At 51.8% G+C, this 27,064-nt stretch overlaps 2 protein-coding genes across 10 annotated transcripts in view; both read right to left on the bottom strand.

Moving 5' to 3' along the window:
* Kif21b (kinesin family member 21B) overlaps nucleotides 1–13,711 on the bottom strand; it is a 43,850-nt gene extending 30,139 nt beyond the window's left edge. For all 7 annotated transcript variants that reach the window (XM_085841439.1, XM_021184303.3, XM_021184430.3 and 4 more), the window contains exons 1-2: nucleotides 13,359–13,711; nucleotides 242–464 (exon numbers count right to left, since the gene is read on the bottom strand). In XM_085841439.1, coding sequence (XP_085697565.1) covers nucleotides 242–464; nucleotides 13,359–13,399 — 264 coding nt within the window. In that variant the 5' untranslated portion in view covers nucleotides 13,400–13,711. The remainder of the gene's footprint in view (nucleotides 1–241; nucleotides 465–13,358) is intronic.
* Nucleotides 13,712–26,406: 12,695 nt separating this feature from the next.
* The window catches only part of Cacna1s (calcium voltage-gated channel subunit alpha1 S), a 66,059-nt gene continuing 65,401 nt past the window's right edge, over nucleotides 26,407–27,064 (bottom strand). For all 3 annotated transcript variants that reach the window (XM_085841423.1, XM_085841419.1, XM_085841427.1), the window contains one exon: nucleotides 26,407–26,963. In XM_085841423.1, coding sequence (XP_085697549.1) covers nucleotides 26,790–26,963 — 174 coding nt within the window. In that variant the 3' untranslated portion in view covers nucleotides 26,407–26,789. The remainder of the gene's footprint in view (nucleotides 26,964–27,064) is intronic.

Here is a 27,064-nt window from a genome sequence, read left to right as displayed (position 1 = left end):
GGACCAAATTCTCTTACCCATTACCCCTAGACCAGTGAACCTATTCTATCCCAGAGACAAACCCTGTAGAATTCCCTGATGAAAGCCTGCTTCTGCTAACCAGCCATGCAGCCATAACTCAGAAGCCAGACAAAAGCACACACTGGGCCTTGAGTGACTGCTCTCTTGTGGGCCTATCTCCCGTGCTGGGTGGAGGGAGACTGAGTTTGACATGCTCATGGTTTGGGTAGCAGTGGCTTACCTGTCCATAGGCTAGTACTGTGGCATTATAGCCCTCAAAGCAGCCTTCGATGAGTTTGCTCACACAGGTCGAATAGATTTGCTCCTGCCAGGTGTCCAGGTCAAAGACAAAGTCATAGGTGAAAGCCTTGTCCTTCCCCAGCAGGACCTGGGGCTCTCCAGGGGTAACGGAGGTACAGATGTGACAGCCTTCGATCTTCTCCTTTGACAGCTGGGGTCGGATCCTGCTCGGGGGTTGGAAAGAGCCCTGGATCAGCACCAACTGGGTAGAAGTGACAGACCATCCTCTCATGTTACCAGCCATAATTCTGTTTGTTTACCCCACAAGTCAGGAAAGGGAAGAGGATAGGAAACCCCAGGGAATGGTTTCAGTAACACATATGCATATCACCCAAACAAATAGTAGCTAACATTGAACACTTGGTACCCCTAGTGTACGTTAAATATGTTCTCTATAAACTAATTCACGTGCTCTTCGCTATGAACCTACGAGGTATTTATTCCCCTGATTGTCCAGAGGAGGCTGAGAATGTTCCAGTGAGTACCCCAAGGTTGTACACCAGAGAGTGAAGGGACCAAACCTGGGCAAAGGCATACCATCACCACCACCGCCAGAGGCCTGGAAGTCAGTATCCCTCTTGCAAGGAGGTGAGAGCTAGCCCATTCTAGAGAGATACAGCTTAGAGCCAAGGATGGAGAGAGAAGGACAGGACAGGCAGCACCCCACAACTCCTGACCACATTCTTCTGAGCCAGTCTGGGAGAAGGTTAGAACCGAGGCAGGGGCCTGTAGAGGCTATGAGGGTCTTCAATGCGGCAACCAGGGCTTTGTGGCACTCTCAGACACAAGTGCTGGCTCTTTCCAGGAACGGAAGGACCCGCCCAAACACAACCAAAGCAGCCTGGGTCAATGGAAAGCACCCCATTGAGGCAGCAAATGGGGCCACGGGGTTGATCTACATCCCAGATACTGGTTCAGAGGAGGAGTCCCTATGTCGAGGACAAGTGGCATCAGTCCTGAGTGGGGAGCCAGCCATGGGCGAATTTGTCTCCATCCATCCACCCCTCATTCCCTTTTCTAAGCTGCATCACCAGGATGAGGTCCCCATGGCAACCAAGCATGAGTCAGTAAGCATGCGCGTGCAAGGACGGGCAGAAAGTACGCTTCAGACATCCCAAAGCAAGAGTGGGGGTAGGCTCTAGTGTCATGGACTCACACTAGTGGCCCCATTGGCTGCGCATTTACAATGATCTGCTTGTCAGGCCCCTCTCTCTAAGCCAACATTTACCATGAGAAGAAAGGAACACCAGGGTCCGGAGCAATTGCCCACTGATGGCCCAGAGGTGCCTAGCTGCAGACCCCAGCACCTCTAAATCACCATCATGTCCTTGTCCCAGTTGCTTCTTCCCCCAAACACCCACTCAGAGCCATCAGCTGGGTGAGGAGCACCCGAGATTGTCACTCCGCTCTGCTGTGGATAAGGACTGGGGAGGGACAGGTGTCTGTGTGAGGGGTGGGTACTTGGGCAAGACTCTATCCATATGTGGGAGTCTGGTGTCTTTCAGGAGTGTTTCCTTGGAGGTGTAAACAGTCACTTCAGTGAGTGACTCTCTCCAGAAAGAAATGGAAGCCCAAAGAAGTCACCACTCTCACCTAACTGTTAAGGGCTGTACAGGGACAGGAGCCCAGCGTCCTAGCCTTTCACCTGTTTGCCTGAACTGGTTTCTGACAGAAAGAGCAAAACTGATTCTTTTTCATTCTCTCTTGACCTTCAGACCGGAAGCTTTTCTTTCCCCAACCCCCATCCCCCATCCCAGGCCCCTATGCTGGCTTCCACTTCCACCCTAACCACTGCTGCTGACCCACACGGGGCTCACCACTGCATGCCAGGCCAGGCCTATGAACTGAGGCTTCTTAACTCTTGACCTCACAACAACCCCCTGGGAGGTCTTTGCCAGTGTCCAGTTGACAGATAAGGAAGTTGGGATGGTGTCATTCAGAGTCACAGACAGTGAGGAGCCATTTCAAGCCCAGGCAGGCTGAACGTGCTAGCCCTTCCTTAACCCTGCAGTACACACATTGCTACTGAGGACCAGGGATTAGAGAGTGGAGGGAAGCCTCAGACACCAGGAGAGCATGGGCAGCTGCAGAGAGTGAGGCATGGCATAGCATAGAAATGAGAGCTTTGGCTCTGCCCTGGGGCTGCAGGGGCCTAAGACTGGATACTTCCTCCCAGAGCACGTGGGTGCTCTCTGGTGAACTGAGGGGACATCACAGCAGCCTGGGAGGCCTCTCTTAACTACGTAGACTGCAGAGCTTCTGAAGACACCCTCCCCACCACGTGACAGCCTGTGATGGGATTTCTGGATCCAGTTCAAATACCATTTAATTACTGCAGGCAGATGGCAATGCCGGCGATTGGAGAAGATTGAATCAATGTCCCCAGAGGCCCAGAGAGCAGGCCTGTTATCAGAGCCCTCCCAAGGTCTTCAGTAGCCAGTCGCCAGAGCTTCCAAGGGGGCAGCAAAGAAGAGAGTCAGGGAGAGCAGGTCTGGAAGGGTACACATAGGGTCAGCCAGGGCTTTAGGTAGCAAGGGTTGTGGGGTCTCCCTGGGATTATATTTTCAATTCTACACATCCTGATACATCAGAGAGCCATCTAGCTCCTTGCTAGCCTATTCAAAACACCAGGATACAATTTTTAAGAAGTGGGTATGTGACTAATTCTCAGAATAGCTGATCTGGACAAGGCACAGTGTGTGTGAGCCTTGTGGATGAGGGGCTGCGGGAGTGAGCAAAGAAGGAAGATCTCACAGACATTCCCATGTGTGTGGGTAGTAGGCCAGCCAGCATCCACCATCACTTTGCCTTGGTGGTGTATGAGCTAGGATGTTAATCCTCACTTCCCAGAAGGAACCAAACCTAAGTCACTCAGGTAGTAAGAAACAAGGCTGGTGTCCAATCTCTCCTCAGGCTGAGACTAGAGGCTCTCTCCCAACTCCCTCCATGCTTTCTCTAAAGACCCCACCCCCACAGTGCTACTGACTTCCTCCCCTGTCAGAGCTGGCTTGCACGCCCCATGTCCATTCAGGCAGCACCAAGCAGGGAACTGAGCTGCCCTGCCCTGGAGGACACAGTGTCATGTGACAGCTGAGCTCATCTCTGGTGCCTGGTGGAGATTTGGAGATTCTGTCCTGTCTCTCACAGCCCAAGCAAGCCTCAGTATGCACTTGGGTTATATAGATCTACGTGGTCTTAGCTTTTTAAGAACTGTACCGCCCTCCCTCCAGCGGCCTCTTCCACTGGTCCCACTCTGGATGAGTTGTGGGTTGTCCTCAAAATGGCAGTGACCTACAGAAGGGAGAAGTTTCTCTTTATAGCGGGATGGGCACAGATGGCAACCACTCAAGCAGTGGCCTTCCCAATGGCACGGAAGGAGGGGTCAGGGGTCAGTTGCCAGGTTCTTCCATTTGTACCATGGGCCCCTGAGGGCTACCAACTATACCAGGACTGGGAAGAGGCAAGTAGGGGCGTGCACCTTAAGCACAGAAATACTATCTTAGGAACTGGATGTGCCACTCCTAGGTATATCCCAGGGGGAATCAAATGTAGCAGACCACGGAGACGCCTGCACACCCATGTTCTCTACAGATTTTTTTTTTCAAAATAGCAAGGTTATGGATATTAGCCCATGTGATCATCAGTAGATCAATAGCTTTAAAAAAAAGTATGTATAACACAATAGAATACTATTCTGCCATTGCCAAGAGTGAATTGTGTTATTTGCAAGAAATGGACTAATGATCCAAGAGGTTGCTAAGTTGGACCCAGGAAACTCTAATCACATTTTCTCTCATATGTAGTATTTAAACTTAAAAATAAGACTTGAGGGGAGGGGAGACCAGAAGTCAGGAGGAAACAGGAACATAAAAGGGTGGTGGGTGTAAGATCAAAGTACATGAGACAGGCATATTGAAACCCATTACTGAATGATTAGAATATACCCTAAAATAGAAAATCTGGAAGCGGAAAGATGCAACATTTAAAACAATGGAATTGGCACACTACGGCCGGCAAGCCAGTTGCCTATTATCAATGAAGGCTGGTAGCTTAACTGTGACTCTCACTGAAGACCCTCTATCCTTTCTCTCCACCCTGTTGGGAGGAATGACCTAGGGCCCCTTTCCGAAAGCCCCTACCCTCCACCCCCAGAATCTCGCTGAACAGAGCCGGACTATTCGCCATTTGGCAAACGGCAGGCAGGGTGGCGCAGCCAAGGCTTTTCAGAGGCAGGATCTGGCACCGTGGCTGAGGTCACCACGCTTCCTCCGCTCACAAGCGAACAGTGGCTGGCGTGATGTGGGCGGCTGCCTCCACCCCCGCAGCGATGAGCCACAGCCGAGAGACTTAAAGGCGGGCGAGGCGGGCACAAAGGCAGCCAGCCGGAGCCTAGGGCCGCGGGAAGAGCTGAGCTCAGCGGTTCTTTGGCTCATCAGGAGCTGGACTGAGCCCTAGCAAAGTGAAGGGCAGAGGACACAGCGAGGAGGCAGGCCAGGGGCTGCTGAGAGACTGCCAAGGGCAAAACTCGCTTTCTGCAGAGCATAATGGCTAGGTGAGCCTTGGTACGTGCCAGAGACCCAACAGTCGCCACCAAAGTTTAGGAGGAGCCTCACCTTAGGGCCTCAAGTGACATCACACAAAGGCAGCCAATCACCCCTCCCAGAAGCTCCGCCCAGTGACTTTGGGCTCCTAGGGGGTTGGCTGTGGTTTTTTTTTTTTTTTTTTTCGGTAAAACTAGTCTCACCTACTTAGCTAGCGGCAAGGTATCTCCCAGAGTTCCTAACCGACTCTCCCCTACTCCTCACACAAGACTTTCTGCTGATGAAAAGTAACAGGCGGCGACATTAAAATAACCAAGAGCTGTTCCAGAGCCAGAAGCTTTTTTTTTTAAAACCATTTATGTTTGTATGTGTGTATGGATGAAGGCATGTAATAAACCTGTGAAGTGCGTGTATGGCAGGATGCACATGTGGAGGCCAGAGGACAACCACTGGAATCTATTTCTTCTACTATTTGGGTCCTGGGAATTTAATTTATGTTATCAGATTTAGCATCAAGTACTTTTACAGGCTGAGCCATCTCTCTGGTCCTTAGTAATAGGTTATTTCTCTGCCAGTGAAATGAGACCGTTCAAGACAGATTAGAATATATTAAAGGCAGGTTTATTTGGAAGCTGCTCTCAGGTGAGTTCACTGGCCCCAAGGACCAAGGCCAGGGAGGGAAGTCACCATGGGGAGGGGAGGAGGGGGAAAGAGAGAAAGGGCAAGAGAAGGGAAAGGAGAGAGGGAGAGGGAGGGAGGAGGGACCAAAGGAAGGGGAGAGGGAGGGGAGATAGGGAGAGGGAGAGAGCATGTGCGCAAAATGTCTGGATTATATAAGAAAGAACCTTCTGAGGGAAAGGTCTGGAAAGATCAGGGTTGGGGGAAGGGTGTGCCAGGTAGGGCCTGAGGGATGCTGGGAGAATTTGGAGGCCAGGTCTGCTTTGATATGTAAAATATGCACCTGGGACCCTTGTCCCAGGCAGGGTCCAAACCAAAAACTTAGAAGGGACATAAGGGTGACACTGAGTCTGATACCTAATGTCCTTTCTTTGTTGAGGCTTTACCTGGAACTCATTTCACCCAGTTCAGTAGACATCAGTACTTAGGGGTGAGACTTCCTGACAGATACCATCCATCACTTTACCCACGGTGGGTCACCACAGTATAGTATATCACATAGCCAGTGAGGAGCAATTTGTCTCTATCCTGTCCCGAGCTCAAGGTCATTTGACTGATAAGGAACAAGCGGCTGCCTTTTCCCGAGATTTGCACAAAATTAGCATGCACACAAACACTCGCTGGTGTAAGATTTGCACTTGAGGGATTCTAGACCGAGAGACACTCTCTCCCCAGTTCTACCCCCAGGCTTTCAGGAACCAGAGACCTGGTCTAGAGTTATCCCTCAGATGGCCACAATAATCAACATAGACCCTTCGGAAGGAGTTTCATGGGGCTAAAAGCATGTCTGTTTTGTTTTAAGGAGTCCCTTCTGGGATCTTGAGAAGGAGCCCTTGGGGGCTGGTGGGAGAGCTCCAGAGGGACCATAAAGGACGCCTATCACCCAACATCTGGCTGTACTGTATCCAAGCTTGATAGAATCCAAAGGCCGCTTAGACCCACTGGCTCCTCCTCATGCCCAGCCTGAATCCCCAATCCTCCAACCACAGGTGGTGGGGCAGAGGGAAAGGCCAGCTGCTGTCTTCTTCGTGGTGCGTGTTTGGCTCATGGATGCAAGAGATACAGAAGGGACCCAGAGGGGCCTCGTGGTCTCCAGACTGCCTTTCATATAGTCACTTCGCTAAGCTATGTGACCTGCCAAGGACAATGCTCTTCCTCATCAGAGAAGAGGCAAGATCAAAGGGGAACTTAGCCACAGCCAGAGGGATTTAGATAAGCTAGCAAAAAGAACTTCCTGCCTGTAAAGATTGTTGGATCCTGGAAGGGCAAGCCTGAGATCGGAGGAAATCATTCCTTGGGGGTAGCAGGCCTGCCCGCCTTCCTGCCTTCTCTCACTCCCTAGCTTCATCTGAGGATAAAACAGAGCATCTGAGAACCTGGGTGCCACATGCACTCTTGTGTTATCACAACTCTATGGGGTGAGGGATGCATGCCCCATTTTACTGAAATCCCAAAGGGGACATTGCACAAGCCCAGAGTCCCCACAATTTATAATGATGCAGATGAAATTTAAAGCAGCCTCCTCAAGAGTGTGCCCAGTCCTGCTGCAGTCACGGGGGGGGGGGGGGGCACCCCTAAACAGGGCCATAGGGGTCAGGCTGGAGGAAACCGATCCCTTTAGAATCCCTGCTGATCCCACCGACAGCTGCCTGCGGCCTGCTGCCTGCAGCCTGCTGCCTGCCTGGAGGGAAAGCATTTTCCAAGCTATGTAGCTAAGGAGGCTGAGCTGGGCCATTTGTAGATAGCAGGCTTCCTTTGCCCTCTGTAGCACCCCCCCCCAAACACACGTGCTCGTGTGTGCGCACAAACACACACACACACACACACACACACACACACACACACTTCTCCTAGGCAGCCTGGCAACCTGCCAACTCTGGGGAAGGCTGCTAGAAGCAAAATCCTTGCTCTCTCAGGGGAGTCTAGCTTTCAGACGCCCAGGGGCTTTTAACTGACTTTGCTGAGACAAGGTATCTTCCCACAGGGACTGGTCTTCTCTCCATCAGGGTGGCAAGATCTAATTCAGGGTGCTAACTCTTCGGTAGAGTGAGGGAAAACCCAGGTATACTAGGAGCAGAGCTACCAGGACCCTATCACCATTTGCCTATTGGAACCTCCCCTGGCTTTCCATAGGCATCTGGAGCCCAGCCCTCCTGTGGTTGCCCTCAGGGAAAAGATGGGGCTGCACCCCCAAACAAGAAGGCTTTGTATTGTGGGGTCAAAGGGCATGGATTTACGAGGCTCTGGCAGACCTGGTGAAAAGGGTCAACACTCTCTGCCTGACTTCTGCCTCTGAGATCATGGGGAGGGACATAACACTCCACAACAACCTCACGAGACACTGGGGTTCTAACTCCACCCCCTCCAAAGGGAATGTCCTCAACTTTACTTTCAGTTCATCCTACAATCCTGGCCACTGAGCTCTGAGTCATACTCAGAGGCAGAAACAGAGAGGACACCTTCTCCGAGGCACCTTCACCAGGCGAACCTCGTTTTCTGTGGCCTCGGTGTCAAGGCCACAATCCAGAACAGAACCGACAGCAGGCTGGGGTTGAAGCAGCAAGCAGATGAATGAGATGTCAAAAGCCAGAGAGCAGGAGGCTTGGAGAAGGCTAGCCCCTGTCTGAGGGAGATACCCCAGCCTGTGATTGGCCAGCCCAGTGGCCAGGCAGTGAGCAGCACCAGGCGCTTCCTGAGATGGGGTTGGGTCTGACCCCTCTGTCTTTGGAGCCTGTGAAAAAGGGCAAGTCCATCCCAGGGAACTGCCACTCAGCCATGCTTTCTCCGCCCCTCCACCCCCCATCTCAGGGCATCTGGTAGGGGTTTTCCATGACCTCCCAAGAGACAGGAGACACTGAAGCATCAGGCGTAACCCAGATCCCAGAGCTGTGCCGGCATCTGCATCTGGTAGGGGGGCAGCTCAGTAGGGGCTGGGCCCAGGGGACACTCCTCAGCTGAGGAATGTCAAGCAACAGGCAGCTGGCTGGCTGGCTGGGATGGAGGGCAGCCAGCCTCCCTCCACCACACTGGTCCTGCTGCCTTTCCCTATTGCAAGTTTTTAGGCAGCTGGCTCTCTGGTGAAGTGCACCTCCCTGAAATAGGACAGCTAGGCATAGAGAGAAGACAGGTAGCTTGCATTTGGGGATAGGGACCATAGTACCCTCTCCTTCCTGTATCCGAGAAAAGCTGGAGGTAAATGAAGGAGCCCACCAGAGATGGGGACAATGCATCCAATAGGTCACCGCCTGCCCTAGGGCTACAGAGCCCTCAGAGCCCCAACCCCCAATCTTCTTATGATTCATAACAGTAGCAAAATTACAGCTGTGGAGTAGCAACAAAAACAGTTTCATGGGTGGGATTCACCGGAACATAAGGAACTGTATTAACTAAAGGGGTTACATGCAGCGTGAGAAAGGCTGAGAAACCTCTGCTAGAGCCATCCTTGCCTGGAGAGTGGCGAGGTGGAGCTCAAGCAGAAGACAGTCACAAGGACCTCAGAACAGGAGAACAGTAGCTTCTTAAACCCAAAAGAAAACAGCAAGGATCTGAGAGCTCAGGCCTCGGAGTGACAGGCAGCTAAGGCACACTTGAAGAACAACCCCCCCCCCTTTGCCACGCATCTGCACGGTGCTGTGTGTATTTCCTTCATCTCCTTTCACCACAACAGGGCAGGGCAATGAAGCATCTGAAGGAACAGAAGCAGCGACCATGACCACAGCACTCAGCCAATTAGAGGCTGGGATGAGACTCCAGTTTGGGCAGACAAGGGATGTCTAGTAAGTGTGTGCTTGCAAAGGAGAGTGCCCTGGGTTCAGATCCAGCCTTTCCCCCCATCCCTGCTCCCCTGTGTTTGCTCATGAGAGGAGCATCACGTATTTGGTCAGCTGAGCATGATAGTACGGGCACAATGCCCAGCACTGAGCAAAATTCTAAGCAATTATGGTGTTCGGTCACAGACAAAAAATGAATGGATTGGCTGCAAATGAATTCACTTTTACTAAATAGATATTATCATTTAAACTAGAGGGACACCTCCTTAACTAAGGGATATTTGTTTAAACATTTTACTCCTCCTCGATGCCCCAGGAGTCTTCTCGAGGCTCAATCCTCTCTACACTGAACCAGCCAAGGGTTCCCATTCTCTGATAGGCAAAATGAGGTCCAGAAAGGCGAGAGAGGGAAGGGTCAGACAATTACATGGGCTCTGCCCTGCCCTTTGTCCCCAGAGCTATAATAAGGGTGTCAACCTTGTGTCACCTCGGTTGGTTCCCTGGCCCCAGCCCCACCCTACCTCTGCTCAGTTGTTTTCAAAAGCCAAGATCCAATCAAACAGGCTGGCTGGGTAGTGGAGGGGCCAATTTCCGGGGCCTGTGGTTACAACACTCCACTTCCTTATTATGATAGAAGCCCTGTTTCTCAAGTAGGAGGCCACTAGCAAGAACTGAAGTCTCTACACAGCCCATAGAGGGCTCAGTTTCTCAGATCTAGAAATTGGACAGCACAGGACATAGCTGGCAGTGGATAGCACTGCTTAGCCTTGAGACCCTGAAAGCACCACTCCCCCCCCCGCCCCGACACACACACACACACACACAGCCACCCCACAGTTTCTTCTGTCTTTACTCTCCTTCCCATCCTGGCAAAGTCTTGATTAGAAATGTAGGCAGTCACTGAGCAAGACTCCAGGCAAGCCTAATACTTGGGAAGTAGCTGAAGTGAGATATCCCAGCTAGGAGAGGGCAGGGATGGAATCCACCACTGTCCCCTGGGTCCCTGGCTGGTTGTGGGTCTGGCCAAGGCACCTCCCCCTCCCCAGCACACTAAAGGAAGGAAGCTGAGCAGAGTCAGGCAGAGATAAGGGGAAGGGGCTAGGCCACACCAAGGACTCTCTTTATGGTGAGGCTCAGAGCCAGGGGCCTGAAAGGGTCTTAAAGTAAACCCATCACGTAGCCTGGCTTCCTTCCCCAATTTCAACTTTGCCTACTTAGGTTTCTTGGCTACTCGCCCCCCCCCAACCCCTACAGTTATAGCCCCCATTTGCCAGGGCTCCGTCTCTGCAGCATGGTGCATACAGCTCAGCCTTCTTCTCTGGCTTGGCTGCGCATCCTTTTCCCTGACCTCAGGTAAAGGCCAGTCCAGCCTTTGGAGTACAGGGATTAGTGGATAAAAAGATCCCAGGCAGGCAGAGGTGGGACGGGCTGGGAATCTCTAGTGTAAGGTGGGCTGGCCTGGGTTCAGGGGCAGATGGGTCTGACTCTACCTAGCAGGGGTGAGGATTTGGGGGCCTTGTCATACCTGGCCCTCTTCCCCACATCCTGAAAGTTCCCTCTTTCTGACTCTAGGAGTCTAGGCTGCCAAGCAGCACTTTGAACACAGACAGCTTTACCTTTGTCCGGGCTGTAAATCAGGAGCCCCAGCGTCCCCTTTCTAACATCCCAGGCTGTCTTCCCATACACACCCCTCATCAGCCCCGTCTCACTCTGCTCACAGGGCCAGATCCCAGGGCTTCACCATAAGTGACTCTCACGGGAATTCGGAGAGGACTTCCAGGAAGTCAGGAAGACAGCTCTCTTTGTCAGCAACTAGGAAACTTACAGCAGCGGGTAGTTCTCAAATCCTTGCTGCTCATAAATGTGCCACAGACTGCAGCCTCCCACCCAGCCCCTTCTTCAGTGACACAAGTGGTGACACTGGAGGTGAGACATGGGAAGAGATGCTAAACCAAGGAGAATTCCCCCTAAAGCACATCGCTGGCACCATCTGCTCCTTCTCCCAGCCCAGTCCCACCCTCAGCTCTCTGATTAGAACCTGGGCTCTGTCCAGGCATTGTCTGCCTGCACGGCCGGTTGCCCATTGAGGTCTGGCGTGTGCCGGGCTGGCTGATCTAGAGCCAGACGGAATGAGTGGGCGGGGCTCTCACCTTTTTGGAGCCCTTGGAAAGGCTAGCGCTTCAGATGTTCAATTTCCACACAACTTCATATACACAGCTGACTCCAGTTGGGAAGAGCATCCCAAAGCCCTGGGTGCAGAAGGCAGCCACCAACCCTTCTCTGTGGTAAAGGTCCCAGAAATGTCCCGATAGTCATTGTGGGAAGGAACACTAGCTTTCCCCTTACTTTCTATACAGATGCCCATGCCCCAGGCTCCTGAAGTGGGAACTCCAATATTTTACCATGCCAGGCCCAGAGTGGGGAGTATGAATCAAGGGGGAAGGTCTTTGTTTGGCTCTCTCCGGTAAAATGGAGTCTAAAGGAAAGACCCCATGGATAGAGCACCCCATCTCCTGTCCTGTCAGTCCAGGTTCACACTGGTTGGAGGTTGGGCTTCCATTTTCTTTTTATGCCAGGTAGCTCCCCTCTCCCCATCTGCTGTAGATGCCATATTGACATGTCTCACTCCCACCCGGCCCATGCGCGCTCCCCTTCCCTCGACCTCCAAGGGTTCCTGCTGCACTGTCAGCTTCAGTGGCAGCCTGGCTCCGCCCCACCAGCCCACCAGGCACCTGCAGGGCTCCTCTTTGTCTCAGACTGTTCAGTGCCAGGCAGAGTGTGTGCACGGGTGGTGTTCTGGCTGCTGTAGGAGCTGCTGGGCCAGCAGCCCTCAACCTCCCTCCCTCGGCACCTGAGCTATTATATACTAAAAGCCTCCATGCCTTCTCTCTGGGTTGTACAGAGTTGGTCAGGTGGGGGTGGGGGGCATCTGCTCTGGGACAGGAAGAGAGAACCTATTCTATCGATTTCTTTCATCTTGTCTATGAGCTCCTTCCCAGGATCCCTGGAATCTGGGTCATCTCTGACCCAGGGGATTTGAACACTTGTCTCAAGGACCTACCCTAGAATTTGATTGCTCCCCTCCCCCACTCTATAAGACCAGAACCAGGGATGTATGTTCCTCTGTGCATCTGTGAGTTGGTGACCAGCTCCTACATTGGTATTCTCCCAATATGTTCTTCTTAAAGAGAAGACCACAAAACACAGTCGGGAGAGCTGGTGGGAGGCATCTTCACTCACCGCAAAGAACAGAGAGTTCAACTTTGTAGCATTTCCTGTCCCTGCACCTGTGTGCCCCTAGGAAAAGAATCCACTAAGTCATGTCCTCTTTCCTCTTAATGTCTGCCAGATTACTTCTAATACCTACAGATATCGGGAATGGTAATCCAGATAAATCTAGGGGCCCTTCCCCCCTGCCCAGTTTCACCTTTGTGCCTGTGAATGTAGCATTAGGGCCCTGTCACCCCCTTTCACCCCTTCTGGATTAGTCCCTCGTATACACCTTTTTCTTCCTCCCTAGCACCATCTCCTCTTGGGGCAGGACCAGCAGGGCTTTCTCTAAAAGCCATTGGCACCCTGTGGAAAGCCAAGGCACCATTCCAACCCTTTCATGGGTCCCACAACCGATCTTTGTCTGTTGTATCCGCTCCCAGGATGGTGAGCTGGATCAAGAACTTAGAACTGGCTAACTGGGGTAGATGGGGGGAGGGGGGGATTCCCTCCTATACCCCAGAATGAGACAGCAGCCTCATGGGGAGGACAAGAGGAAACACACAGACGCTCCGGCCTGGGCCAAAGCTGGGTGTGAAATACCGGATTTCCTTGTTTATTCGATTTTCTGATCATTAAGTGCTCCCATGAGGGGCCAGAAATTACCACCCAAACAAAGCCACCTTCCATCAGTCCGCTGGGCCGCCGCTCCCCTGCGGCAGCCGGGCCAGCGCGCGTCGGCCCCTCCTCCTGGACTGCAGACTCCAGCTCGAGCGGTGCCCGCGCCCCCCGCCCGAGAACACGCGAGACAAAGCTCGAACCCCTCCTCGCACGTCCCTTCCCCGCCATCGACCCTTACCTGACGGCCACTTTGACGCAGCAGTCGCCCTGGCCAGCCATGGTCCTCCGGCACCAGGGTCTGGGCGCGGATCAGGGGCGGGAGTCTGGGGGCCACTGCTCCAGGCAGCGGCTGCGGCTGCAGAAGGCGGAGGCAGGGACCCTGCTAGCGAAAGCGACCTCGCAGGCTGGAGGTGACATGCTCGCAGGAGGCGGCAGAGGGGCTCAGCCGCGGCCGGCCCCACGGGGCTGGTCCCATGCGTCTCCTCCAGCCATCGCGCGGAGGTGCTGAGCTCGTTGACAGCGGGCAGTGAGACCCGCAGCTCCCTACAGCGCGGCACACGCGCGCGCACACACCTCCCACCCGGACCGCCACCTCCCGCCGCAGCGCGAACAAAGGGGGCGGGGGCCGAGCCACCTCAGGACCCACCCCCAGCCCCTCAGAGCCGCGCAGGGCCCCGCCCCTCCCAGAGGCCGCCAATAGAAGGCCCCAACGAGCAGCAGAGGCGGGACTTGAGCCTTTAAAGAGACCTCTTGGCTTCGGTCCATCGGGTGGCTGGGAGGGGCGGGGTAGGATTGGAGGGCTGGGGGGGGGGGGGGTGAAAGCGGGAGTGGCATGATGGACTCGTCCCTGGGAAGTTGACCGTTCGGGAAACACGGCCCTCGAAGTCATGGTACCTCTCAGTGGGATCTTCCTTTCCTAAATGAGGAACGGGACTCAAAGAGGAACACCCCAAGGTCATACAGCGAGTCTGTGGCTAGTCATGGGTAAGAACCTGGTCTCTGGGCTGGGCGGTGTGCTGCACCTCAAAGCATCTCATAGAGATGAGCAATTTGCAATTTGAAAGAGACAGCGAAGTGTCCCTTCTGCATTTATTTCGGTAAATCCGCTAACCTTTATTGAAGGGGATTCTTGTTGATGTCGAAGTAAATTTCCCCACCTCCACCCTGCAACATCTTTAAGCTCATAGTTTGCTTTGATGGCTGGCCGGCTCAGGCTCTCCTCACTAGACCAGGGTCCCACTAACCTTTATGACCCACAGGGCCTGGTTCACACTTTGTGTGTGTGTGTGTGTGTGTGTGGGAGGGGGAGGTCAATGTGGGAGGCCAGATCTGCCTGGGAAGTAGTAAGAACAAAGAAGCACTTGACTCCAGATACCTGGGAGAAGCTAGAAGGCAAAGGAGGCCAGCGCTGCCATCAGAAATGTATATAAAAGATTAGCCCAGGAGACTTTTCAACACAGGGCTATGAGAAAGGAGACCAGTGATGTGAAGTCAAGTCCCATTCCAGTTCACCCCTGCCCCCCCAGCCCCACTCTTCTCCCTGCCCCCCAACAACCAACATTAGGACCATTCACAGGGCCCCTCACCAGCTGCCCTCCCTTCCCGGGCTTCACCCAGCTCCTTCCTCTGGAAAAGGCCCAAGAGGAGGACCCAGCTGCAGCTCAAGATGTGGATGGAGACCTCTGGGGGAGGGGAGGCAGGGGAGTCTGACTCCAAGCTTCTTGCATCAGCCTCAGATGATGAAACCCAGTGAGACATCTTGGCTGGGATGTACGTTAGGGTCTTGAGGATCCACTTCTTGGTGCCATCATTCCCCACTCCCCACCCCCATCTATGACTGCTCCACTCGGGAACCCAGGTGCCTGTTTTAAGGGAAAATTTGAAAGTTAGGTTAGCTCATTCTTCCTACCCTCGTAGCCAACAGGAGGAGAGCCAGAGCCCCAGAGCGGTAGTGGTGATGGTGGTGTGTAAGGGGTCCTGGTGGGATCCTACATATTTTATTAATATTAGCATCTGAAACCCAAAGCCAGTGAATCAAATTCCTTAGAGCAAGAGACAGTGTTGGGAAATTGAGACGCTGCTCCCTGTCTTCTAACAAAAGGAAGATGTGGAGAGCTGAGCAGTGCTTACACAGGGAGGTACTTGGTGCTTTTGTTCTTGTTTGTTCTAACCTTATGAGCCAGGTTCTAGCCTTCCCCCCCACCCCCAATTTTGCAAGTGGGGAAATAGTCTCATAAGCAACACACAGAAGATCTGGACTTCTGCAAGTGGTTCTAGGCTTCCTGATTCCTCTAAGGGATTCCTCTAAGGGCGTGCCTTTGGAGAAGGGAGCTGGATTGGCTCAGCTTTACCCGGGGTGGGGGTGGGGGTGTGTGTGCCACAAGCAACAGGCTTAGCTCTCCTGGAAGATAATGTGTTTTTACCAAAACTGTTCCCCCACCCTCCCATCCCTGGACTTCTTTGGTACTTAACTCTAGCTTCCTGTTTGCCATAGGTCTGCTCACACTTCCAGCAGTAGGTGACCTTCTGACTCAGAGCTCCGCTGCTGGGAAATGCCACCAGAGCTTTCCTCTCTGTGTCTCCTGACATCCAGGGTGTGCAGTTAGGGTAAGCAAGGAGGCCCATGGCTGCGGACTCAGGCCTCCTAGCCACTAGGGTTTCAAGGTTCCAGTTGCCCCAGCCACCCCAGCAGCTCCCTCTGGGGTTAGCAAGCAGGAGCTGGGTGGCTGAGGTCCAGACCCTGACTCCTGGGCTCTTCTGTTCAGGAGTGAGGGACTAACAGGGCTGAGGTCATGTGGGGATCCAAGCTGAGAAGGAGGCTTAAGCTGCCATTTGGAGAGATTTAGATTAGTTCAGGGAAAGACTAAGACAGTCTCTGCCCTCTCTGAGCTCTCTCCAGCGTCAATAACCACTGCTTCTTTGCTGTGTTCCCACCTCTGCCCAGCTGCTCTTCTTAAAGAACCTTGATGTTTCTCAGGGTCAGCTACTGCATGCAGCCCTCAGTGCTACACACACACACACACACACACACACACACACAATGTTTCTCAGGATCAACTACTGCATGCAGCCTTCAATGCTGCACACACACACACACACACACACACAATGTTTCTCAGGATCAGCTACTGCATGCAGCCTTCAATGCTGCACACACACACACACACACACACACACACACACACACACAATTTCTCAGGATCAGCTACTGCATGCAGCCTTCAATGCTGCACACACACACACCCATGATGTTTCTCAGGATCAGCTACTGCATGTAGCCCTCAATGTTTTACACACTCACACACACACACACACACACACACACACAGAGGCTCACACCCATTTTTCTCAGGATCAGCTACTGCCTGCAGCCCTCAATGCTGCACATGCACACACACACACACACACACACATACACACACACACACACACAATGTTTCTCAGGATCAGCTACTGCATGCAGCCTTCAATGCTGCACACACACACCCATGATGCTTCTCAGGATCAGCTACTGCATATAGCCCTCAATGTTTTACACACTCACACACACACACACACACAGAGGCTCACACCCATTTTTCTCAGAATCAGCTACTGCCTGCAGCCCTCAATGCTGCACATGCATACACACACACACACACACACACACACACACACACGCACACACACACGTGAGGACAAGGCTAAGCCCCTAACTGGACTAGACTATAAGTCTCAACTTCTATTCTGAGTTGAGTTCCTTCCCCCAGGCATCTTGGGTCCTCCATCATTTTTCCTGACAGGAGCTGTGGGCGTCTGGGCAGATGGGAACCTCGGGGAGGTGTGGGGAGCCCCCTCCAAATCAGGAAGCTCCCACGCAACTGTAGTTAAAATACTCCAGCAGTGACTTGGGGCAGCCATCTGGCCTGAGCTCTCTTAGACACATTCCACTTTTTTAACAGCAGTGCTATGGGAACAGATAAAAACATGGAAGGGATTCCTATAGGTACCAGGAATGTCCCCAAAGGAGATCTGAACTTGTGTCTTCTTTCTGTGTCCCCTACCCCCTCCTTCAGGGACAGCATTGCAAAATCTAAATAAGCCTTAGTGTAAAATGGTGGTGGTGGATACAGAGCTCAAGACCTCGAGTTCTAACCCCAGGCCCTCCCCAGCATCTGCGTTTGGATCCATGGGAGCAGGCCTCAGTCTATCCTCTGTGTCCTTTAGCAGATGTCTAGCTCCGACCTCCAATGTCCAGCCAGAAGCAGGGCCCAGCGCTTCCCACCCGCAAGAAGCTTAGGACCCCAGAAAAGATCCATTGAGCTGCAGACTCAGGAGATCTGAGTGCAGACGTGAACTGAGCCTCACTTCCTGTGTTTAGAAGGAGACAGACTTGGCCACAGAGGAAACCAGAGACTGTTATAAATAGCAAGGAAGGCAGAGAGCTGCCCATGGATTTCAAACATCCATCACTCCTAAAACAAACTCTATTTTTGGCTTCAAATAATAATTAGGATTTAATTAATACTCTATGTAACCTCAAACATTCTCTCTCTCTCTCTCTCTCTCTCTCTCTCTCTCTCTCTCTCTCTCTCTCCTTCATTCTATTTTTTTCTTCTTAAAGCAGTCTTTCTGCGAAGCACATGCTACCACTAAAACTCATGATCCTCCTGCCTCAGCGTCCAGAGCACTGGGATCACAAGCACACCCCATTGTACACGTTTCTTTTTGTTTGATTGTTTTGGTTTTTTTGAGACAGAATCTCTCTGTTCTGCCCTGGCTACCCTGAAAGTCGCTCTGTATACCAGGCTGGGGTTGAACTCAAAGATCTACCTGCCTCTGCCTCCTGAATCCTGTGGTTACAAGCATGCACCACCACCACCTGACTGTACATGGTTCTTAAACATGGTAACTTTACCCACCCTTCTACTCTGCTATGCCTGCTAACAGTATCGATGTGGCCATTCTCATGGTCACTAGTCTCCATATCAATGTCTAGACTCAAAAGGAACCCCCCCAGGTCACATTATTCAGCCATCTTATTTTTGAATGAAGAAACTGAGGCCCCAAGAGAGAAAGAGATTTGTCCAAAGTTGCATAGGATGGTAAAGCAGGGGCTGAGCTGTAAGACTGGAAGTTCGGTTGCTGTGCTGCCCCTGGCAGCATGATAAGACCCCAAGGCTAAACATCTGAAATCAGCCTGTCGTGCGTTTATAGTCCTGACAAAACTTTGGTCTGAGTGAAATAACGAAAGGCAGTCCAGAGGCTGAGTTGTGATCTTCTGAGTCACGGAGGTCTGGGCTCACATCCAGAGCTCACATCCACATGATGAGCTGTGTAACCCCGAGTCGGTGATGTAACCGAGCCCAGCATCAGCTCCCACATCTCAAAACGAGACGGAGCACGTCCTCATCTCAGGACCATCGTGGAGTTGCAATGGGAGGGATGCGCATCAAGAATTCCACCCAGTGCTTGCCTCAAAGTAGATGTCAGTCCTTCACATTGTTTGTGGGTTCTCCATCTTTTCTCCAATAGACTCCACCTCTGTCTGGCCAGAGGGGTAGGTTTACAAAAAAGCTGGAGAGGGACTCTCAGGAGTGAGCAAGAACAAGATTGTGAAGATGAGGTGTCATTAGTGAGGGCCCGGGGTGGAATTCAGTGGTAGAAGGTTTGCCCAGCATGCGTGGAATTCTAGGTTCGTCAGCTAAGCAGTTGGCATGAGATCTTCTGGGTGGATCGGCAGATCTGCAGGAACTTAGCTGCCCTCTGCTGATGACATGGCAGCACCTTGGGCTTTCCAGGAGGAAGCCTTAGCCTTGTGCACCCTTTCATACACAGGTAACCCTGGCCTGCCTCCCTGGGGGCTGGGCCCCTGAAAGGGGAGAGTTCTCATTCACCCTGTAACCACGCTGGAAGTGTCACACACGTTTTCATCTAACCCTCACAACCATCTCTGGAGTACACCATTATCGTGACCGGTTTTCAAAAGAGGAAACGGGTTTGAAGGTCCCTTGGCTAGGGTAGTAGTCATTAGTGCTGTCCCTGCATTTCCCGAACTCTGCCTTTCCAGCACAGGGCTCAGGACTACATGACCTTACTCCTCTGATAGTGAGGGACCATGTGACTTGAACCAATAAAAAGCGAAGCTTTGGGAGCCACTGCCACTGTCACACCTGTACTGTTCACAGAGCATAGATGAGAAATAAACGTTTCTTGTGATCAGCGGCTGAACGTGTAGGTCCTGTGTGGTCCTGGCATAGCCTAACCTACTCTGACACAGTTGGTAAAAGCAGACGCAGAGTCTGGAGATCTCCCATCTGTAAAGATGACAAAAGGCCCAAGTGATTTCCAAGGCCCTAGCCTGCATACAGGTAGAAGCCCCTTTTGGATTTTGGGCTACTGAGAGGTGGATAGAAGAAAACAAGTCTCTCTCTCTCTCTCTCTCTCTCTCTCTCTCTCTCTCTCTCTCTCTCTCCATCCTGATTTGACTAAGATTTTACTAAATTTCCTGGTCACTGGGTTGTTGTGGTGATTAAAGACATACATGGCTAAATATTAACCCTTTGGGATCCCATGGTTACACTGGCTGTGCTGTTCTGCTGCCTGGGAGTCTTCAGGAACCACCCTGAGATGTCACTGGAAAACACTAAGGACCCTCTGCCTCCACCAGTCATCTCAGTCGGAATTATTCCCCGGTTGGATATCAGGACATATCTGCATTTGTCTCTAGCTCCAGATATCAGGACATATCTGCATTTGTCTCTAGCTCCAGATATCAGGACATATCTGCATTTGTCTCTAGCTCAAAGATCGTTCCCTTGACACTTAGTTACCTCCGTGAAACAGAGCCACTAAAAAGGGTTATGGTCGCTGCTCAGATATTGCAGGACTAACCCATTCTAGAGCATAAAGACCTCAGAGGCACAGGCAAGATATTAACGGATACTTTTTCTGAATGTTGTAGGGAGCATGTGGTGAATGTTTGCGTTTCATGCTGCAATGCAATGAAGCTTCCAGCTCCTGGAAGGAGAAATAATTATCTCCACAAAGCAATCCAGTAAAGAAAGTCATGCTACAATCACAGAGCGCGATTCAGACCCAAGCAAGCTGACGGTGACTCCATCTTGGGTTGAGCTGCCGTGAAGGAAGAGACTGGATCTGCCCCTTGACAGCTGCTGGGCTATGAAAGCGAGTAGAGCACCCTAGGAAGTTGTCTGCTTTGGGTGTGTATGGGGGTGATGACATCAGCTTTTGCTATAGGCCCAAATGCTCACTGGCAGGGAATGGGTACAGAAACAGACCTGCTCGCGACGGAATCCTATTCAGCAAGGAAAGGGGGTGAGCTACTGGTACATGACTGATGCAGAGTAGATGAATCTCAACTGTACTCCGGGAAAGAAGCAGACCAGATAGTACATGCTCCCTAATCTCCCTGAGAGGAACAGCCTAGAAAATATAGTGACTGTACTGGCTGGTTTTGTGTGTCAACTTGACACAGCTGGAGTTATCACAGAGAAAGGAGCTTCAGTTGAGGAAATGCCTCCATGAGATCCAACTGTAAGGCATTTTCTCAATTAGTGATCAAGGGGGAAAGGCCCCTTGTGGGTGGGACCATCTCTGGGCTGGTAGTCTTGGTTCTATAAGAGAGCAGGCTGAGCAAGCCAGGGGAGGCAAGCCAGTAAAGAACATCCCTCCATGGCCTCTGCATCAGATCCTGCTTTCTGACCTGCTTGAGTTCCAGTCCTGACTTCCTTTGGTGATGAACAGCAGTATGGAAGTGTAAGCTGAATAAACCCTTTCCTCCCCAACTTGCTTCTTGGTCATGATGTTTGTGCCGGAATAGAAACCCTGACTAAGACAGTGACCCTAAAGGGTCAGAAAACAGATCAGTGGTTGCCTGGCAAAGGGAGGGATATAGGAGTGGTAGGGGGCCTGAAGAGGTCAGGAGGGGCTGCAAAGGCGCACAAAGAAAGTCTTTCAGGTGGTCTTACATAGATCTCTGGACGTATCTATGTGAGGCAAAGCAAACCATTGTACGTGTTACATATGTGCAATTAACGGTTAATTTTACCTCAACAGCGCTGCTTTGTCTGCGGAGGTCAAAGGTCATCATCTGGTATCTTCCTTAGTTGCTCTCAGAGTCTCTCACTGAACTTAGGTCACCCCATTCGGCTAGGCTGTTGGCCAGTGAGCCACAGGGACCCACCTGCGTTCACCACCCCCCCTTTCCTATCCCACCTATGTGGGCCATAGTCATAGTACCCAGCTTTTCACACGGGCACGGCGAATCTAAACTCAAATCTTCATGCTTAGGCAAGCACTTTACCAACAAAGCGATCGCTCCAGCCCAATGGAGCTATTTTTAAAAGGTACCTTGCTTCAGCTTTCGCTTTGGTTGGCTTATCTGGGGTCATAGAGACAAAGGACAGCAGTTCTCAGCCCCTGAGGAACTCTCTCTCTTGCGCCACATGGTATAGGGGCTCAAAGGGAGAGCCACCTCCCACCCACCCACCAGAGGGAGGCAGTGACAGAGAACATGGCATAGAACAGGAGAGGGATGCCAAGAGGAGCATCAAGAGGCGGTCAGTCAGGGCAAGCCAGGAAAGGGAAGGGGAAAAAGAAAGCAGAAGAGACAGGTAACAACCCCCCCCCACCCCCCCCAACCCCCCCCCCGAGAGCTGAGAATAAGCAGCAAGCCTCCAAGATGGATCTCCAGAGGGGCTCACCCCTCCTCCGCAGACAGCACTTCCCCGCTGATGAAGTTCGCAAAGGCCACTCCTGTCCTTGAGTTATTGATTCTCCGTCTCTCTGGACGCATCATTTCCTTAGCTCTGGGAGACATTTGCCTGAACCAGGCCCTACCCAGAAAATTGCCAGCAAAGAAGCACTTAACACTTTACATTCTAAGTTAACCTCGATGGCGCCAGCTCTCCAGAAACCCAGCCAGCCTCAGGATGTCACTGGACAGTGGTCGATGTCAGTCCTCAAGTAGTGTATGCTGGATCTCCTGGCCCACGCTAGAAACAGTTCAAGGGACCTTTTGACTCTGAAAGTCAAGTTGGCCTAAAGTGACATAACTCCTAAAACGTTTGCCTGTGTCCCTCCTTAGCGCCATGTTTTCTGAAACTTGAAGCAGCAGACAGAGAATACATTGCCTTAAGCAGAGTCAGTGTCAGGAAGGTCAAGGGAGGATGCAGAGAAGGCTGAAAAGACCTTTTTTTCTCCTCTCTGCTCTGTAACCTCCAAAGTAAGTTGGAGAATCCAAAAGGAAGGCTCAGACTGAGTGGAGCAAAGAGCTTAAGTCATAAACAAAATTAGAAAAAGCCCAGAGTGCCAGTGGCAGTGCCTCACGCCTTTAATTCCAGCACTTGGGAGGCAGAGGCAGGAGGGTCTGGGAGTTCAAGGCCAGCTTGGGCTATATAAAGTGAGTTCCAGGGCTACACAGAGAAACTCTGTCTTAAACAACAACAAAAAAAGATAAAAGACAAAACAAAAAAGAAAAGGCCCAGAGGAAGAAGCCTTGCGTCACAGCTCCCTACCCCTGGGCTGATGTGGGTCCCTGGTGCTAGAGGTGGGTGATGGGGGTAGGGCGTGGTAACATCAAATCATATGTTTTCAGTCTGAATGAGTCTTTGCCTCACCCCCGCCCCCATTCATATAGAAGAGACCGAGAGAGGGGCATGCCTGCAATCCCAGTACTTGGATACTGAGGGAAGGGAGTTTGAAACCTGGGAAGTGTGGCATAGGCAAACCTTGTCTCAAAAATGAAATCAACATAAAACAATCAGAATGCTTTGCACAGGAAGTCCATCTTGGTGAGCTGGCATCCAGGCAGTTCTGGGTGGTCAGAACAGGTGTGAACAGCTTCAGAACAAAGGCCAGCAACAGGAACATGTTGTGATGCCACCCGGGATTCTTGAGCTGTCAGCCCAAGGCTGGGAAGAGCAGGGGACAGTCTCTGTAAGACACCTTGGTGGGGAGTCAAGGTCAGCTCCAGGAGCCAGCATCTCCTATATTTGGAAGTGTAAGCCAAATAAACCCTTCCCTCCCCAAGTTGCTTTAGTTATGGTGTTTCATCGCAGCAATGGAAACCCTTACTAAGACACGAGCCTTGCACATTTACATCTGTACCCTAAGGTTAAGCTGAACTAGACTTAACAGAGCAATGTGAACTCCCTGACCCTCATGTGACACAGCAGTCAGGGAGTAAGACTCAGTTTCCAAGGTTGCTCTAACAACTTTAGTATGGCCATTTCTCTCCTTTACAAAAAGCAGGTGATGGGGCTGGTGAGTAATTCAGTGGTAGAATACTTTCTTAGCATGTACAGGGCCCTGGATTCAATCCCTTGCACCACAATAAATAAACCCTGAAAGAGCAGGCCCTGTTCAGAGCAGGCCCCAGGGCCAGAGGTGAGAGCTCTTGTGACTTTGATGGGATGGCACCTGAGCGCACTTTTTCTGGATTTTCCATGGAGGCTCTGAGCTCTGCACTGTCCTATGGGAGAGGCTCCCCTCATCTCTGCAGTCTTTGTGTGCATTTTGTGCCTACTCCTCCTGCAAATGGCACTCCTGCCCCTCTGGCACAGTCCCCACTCAGCAGCTGGGTACCAAATCTGCACAGAACTGTCAAGAACGTTGGTGCCTCCCAGTGACAGAAGGGCCCCCTGTCCCTATGGTACATGGACTCTGTTAGGTGGTCCTCCTAAGGGGACATCTGTTTCATCTGAAACCTGCTCACTCAGCCCCGTTCCTCCGTCATCCTTTCCTTCTGGGCTTTATTTGAGCAGACCAGTTAACTCTGATGGAAACCACTCATTAGGTAAGGTGAAGCCGGGTAGAGGACGGGATTTGCACATGATGAATTAGAACATTGTATATCTCGAATAGGAAATTGCTTGAACTTTTCAAAGGGATGAAGACTTAGTTTCTCTGGGCCTGTGTACACCTGTAGTTGTCAGTCAGGACAGGAGGATAGTGTAGACCTGACAAATAGTGTATCCGTTAAGAACATGGAATGCAGTGCCAAATGGCCTAGGTTTAGCTCCCTTCTGGGCCTCTTGTTAGCTGCTTGACAGACTTAGGTCAGAGATCTCGGTGTCACAGTTGCAAAATAAAGAGAATTATCTCTCTTTTTAACTGCTAAGAAGGCTAAATACATTAATATGTAACCGAAACCATTGAAACAAGATTTGTTATATAATTTTCGTTCTGTACATGCTAAATACCATACAAGACACTCGGCTGCTTCATCAAAGTCTAACACCCTTTGATAATATTTTATAGCAAAGGAAATGTTTTTATGTAGGTAGCTATTACCTCACTATCCATGAGTCAGGTGAAAGGGGGACACTGGAGGTCACAGTGTGGAGTCCCACCTGGCACCTTTGGAGACAGAGGGGCTGTTTTTGTTTTTGTTTTTGTTTTTGTTTTGTTTGAGACAAAAATCCTCACTATATAGCCCTGGATGGTCTGAAACTCAGTCTCTGCTGGACTTGAACTCATGGAGAACCCCATCCCCTGCCTTTGGAGTGCTGGACTAAAGGGGTGAGCCACCATGGCTGACAAGGTGGAGATGTTTCCTCTCACCTGTTCCTAGCCAGGGTGGCTGACGTGTCTGCTGAGCTGGTGACACAGAGCAGGAGGGGTTTCGGCTTCTTAGTGGGTTGTAACACCTGTTTAACAAGCAGTGTCTGGGCCACCAGAGTGCTAGGCCCTAGAGGGGCAGCTGAGAACAAGATGGGGACAGCTCCAGCTTTCAGGGAACTTAGCCTCTGGCAGGATAAACTGCATTCACAGCAGTGCTGCTATGCCTTCTGGGATGGGAAAGATGTTTGGGGATGTCTGTGTTTGGGGTGTGGCCTGGGGCGTGGCCTGGGAGTCAGGTTCTAAACAGCTTGGTCAAGTCCTGGGGAATGACAGCAAAAGGGGTTTGAAGGATGGCTAGAGGTCGGTCAGGTAGAGCTCAGGAAGGTTCTAGGGAGGCACACTAGAGCTCAGAGGTGAGCAGGAGCCTCACCTATGTGAGGGTGGTGTCTGGTAATGCTGAGCCACACTTGGAAGATGACACAACCAGGACCCAGAGCAGAGATAGGGAGAGGGTGGAGAATGTCTGGAGCAAAGACTCAGCTTTCAGGAGGTCAAGAAGGAAGGAGAGGGGAGATAGGTCAGTATGATTAGAAGAACTGAGAGGAAGGACCTTCCAGTGACTTCTGTTTATCGGTGATGTGGATAAGGCAAGCTGCTGGTGCTGAGGTTTGTGGAAACGGGAGGAGTTGAAACTGTTTCACTGACAGGGCACGGGAAAAGGGCATGTGGCGTGTGTGTGTGTGTGTGTGTGTGTGTGTATGTATTGTGCATGTGTGTGTGTATATGTGTACATGTGTGTGAGTGTGTGTACATGTGTATGTGTGTGCATGTGTGTGTGAGTGTGTGTGCATGTGCGTGTGAGTGTGTGTGCGTGTGTGAGTGTGTGTGCATGTGTGTAGGTGTGTGCATGTGTGAGTGTGTGAATGTGTGTGTGTGTGCATGTGTGTGTGTGTGTGTGTGTGTAACTGCTTCACTGACAGGGCACCAGGAAGCTTTGGGGCCTAGCTGGGTCTAGGACCCGATGCACAGGTCACCAAGTGTCACCTCTGCCCTGTGCTATGCACGTCCTGGGGCAGGACCCAGAAGTTCAGAAGCCTATTGTGGACTTTGCCAGGAGGCTGCAAAGCAGGGCAGCCTTGTTACCACAGCAACAGCCATGGAGCCGGCACTTGGCCCACGCTTAATGGAGGAATAGGCAGAAGGAAAGAGTGCCCTGTGAAGGGGAGAGGGCAGGGCATGGCAGACCCAGCTTTGCCTCACATTAGCGATACATTACAGGTATATCTTGTCATCTCCCCACACCCCTGTTTCCTCATCTTGAATGTGACTGTGGTAAGAAGTGAGTGGCGTTTGTGTGGAAGGGCTTTGTGAGTACAAGGGGTGCTCCTGAGGCCCTTCGTTAGAGACAGCAGCTGTTAGTCATTGTTAGGTGGTATGGAAGAGGAGCCATGGGAACACATAGCCATAAACTACTGCCACTGAGATTCGCGTTGGCGGTGGACTCTGGCCAAAGTCACAGGGTCACAGCTTCGAAACAGGTTGGCTCTGGTGTAACCAGGGTGTGGCGTTTCTTCTAATGCCATCAGAGGGAAAGTGAAGATGGCCTGGTATTCTTCTGCAAGGCCCAGGTTCTCTGAGAAAGGGGGTAGAGGGAGTCCCAGATGTTCTAAAACAATAAAATAAAACAGGCAAGCAGAAGCCAGGTGCCAAAGTCAGGCCTGGAGACTTTAATGTCCAGCTAGATGGAGTGGCTTTATGACAGACAGACCCTGGCACCGATCAGGCCTTTGTGAATGGCCACACAAGCCCTGCTGAATCCTGCTTCTTGCTGATGAGGAGAAGGGCCAGTCCTGCCCATTCATGGCCTCCTGCCTGGTTGAGGTGGTTCCTGACCACCGCTACTCAGTCCATGCAGCTGGCTACTGAGGGGGCAGGGGAGGCTATTAAGCTGGGCTAACCTACTTCTCCACTCCAGCGCTTTCTGGCTTTTGGTCATGGTAGTTCTAAGCTTGTGTCATTCTGTATAGGCCTCACATCTGGGAGCAATAAGGGTCGTTTGGGAGCCTCAGGGTCAGTTCACGTGGCCCAGGGGAGGACCTGAGGCTCAAGGCTCCCAGGGCATGGCCCTGCCCTCTGGAGATTCTTGCTTCAGTAGCTCTGTTGCTGCCACCTCGACTTCCTCTGGTTCCATCTGGCAGGCATCTGCCAGGGCCTGGCCTGTTGCCATGACGAAGTTAGCATCTGCTGCTAAGGAGTCTAGTCCTCCTCGAACCAGAGCCTGCAGTGGGAGGAGGATGTTGGGTGGGTCTTCCAGGCAAATTGTCTTCTGCACCCCACCCCCATTGGTCCTACTCTTCCCCCAACAACAGACTATTACAA

Source organism: Mus caroli, unplaced genomic scaffold (genome assembly GCF_978045245.1).
Source record: "Mus caroli unplaced genomic scaffold, Mus_caroli_1 scaffold_1, whole genome shotgun sequence".
NCBI lineage: Eukaryota > Metazoa > Chordata > Mammalia > Rodentia > Muridae > Mus > Mus caroli.
This window is presented reverse-complemented; position numbering and strand designations above follow the sequence as displayed.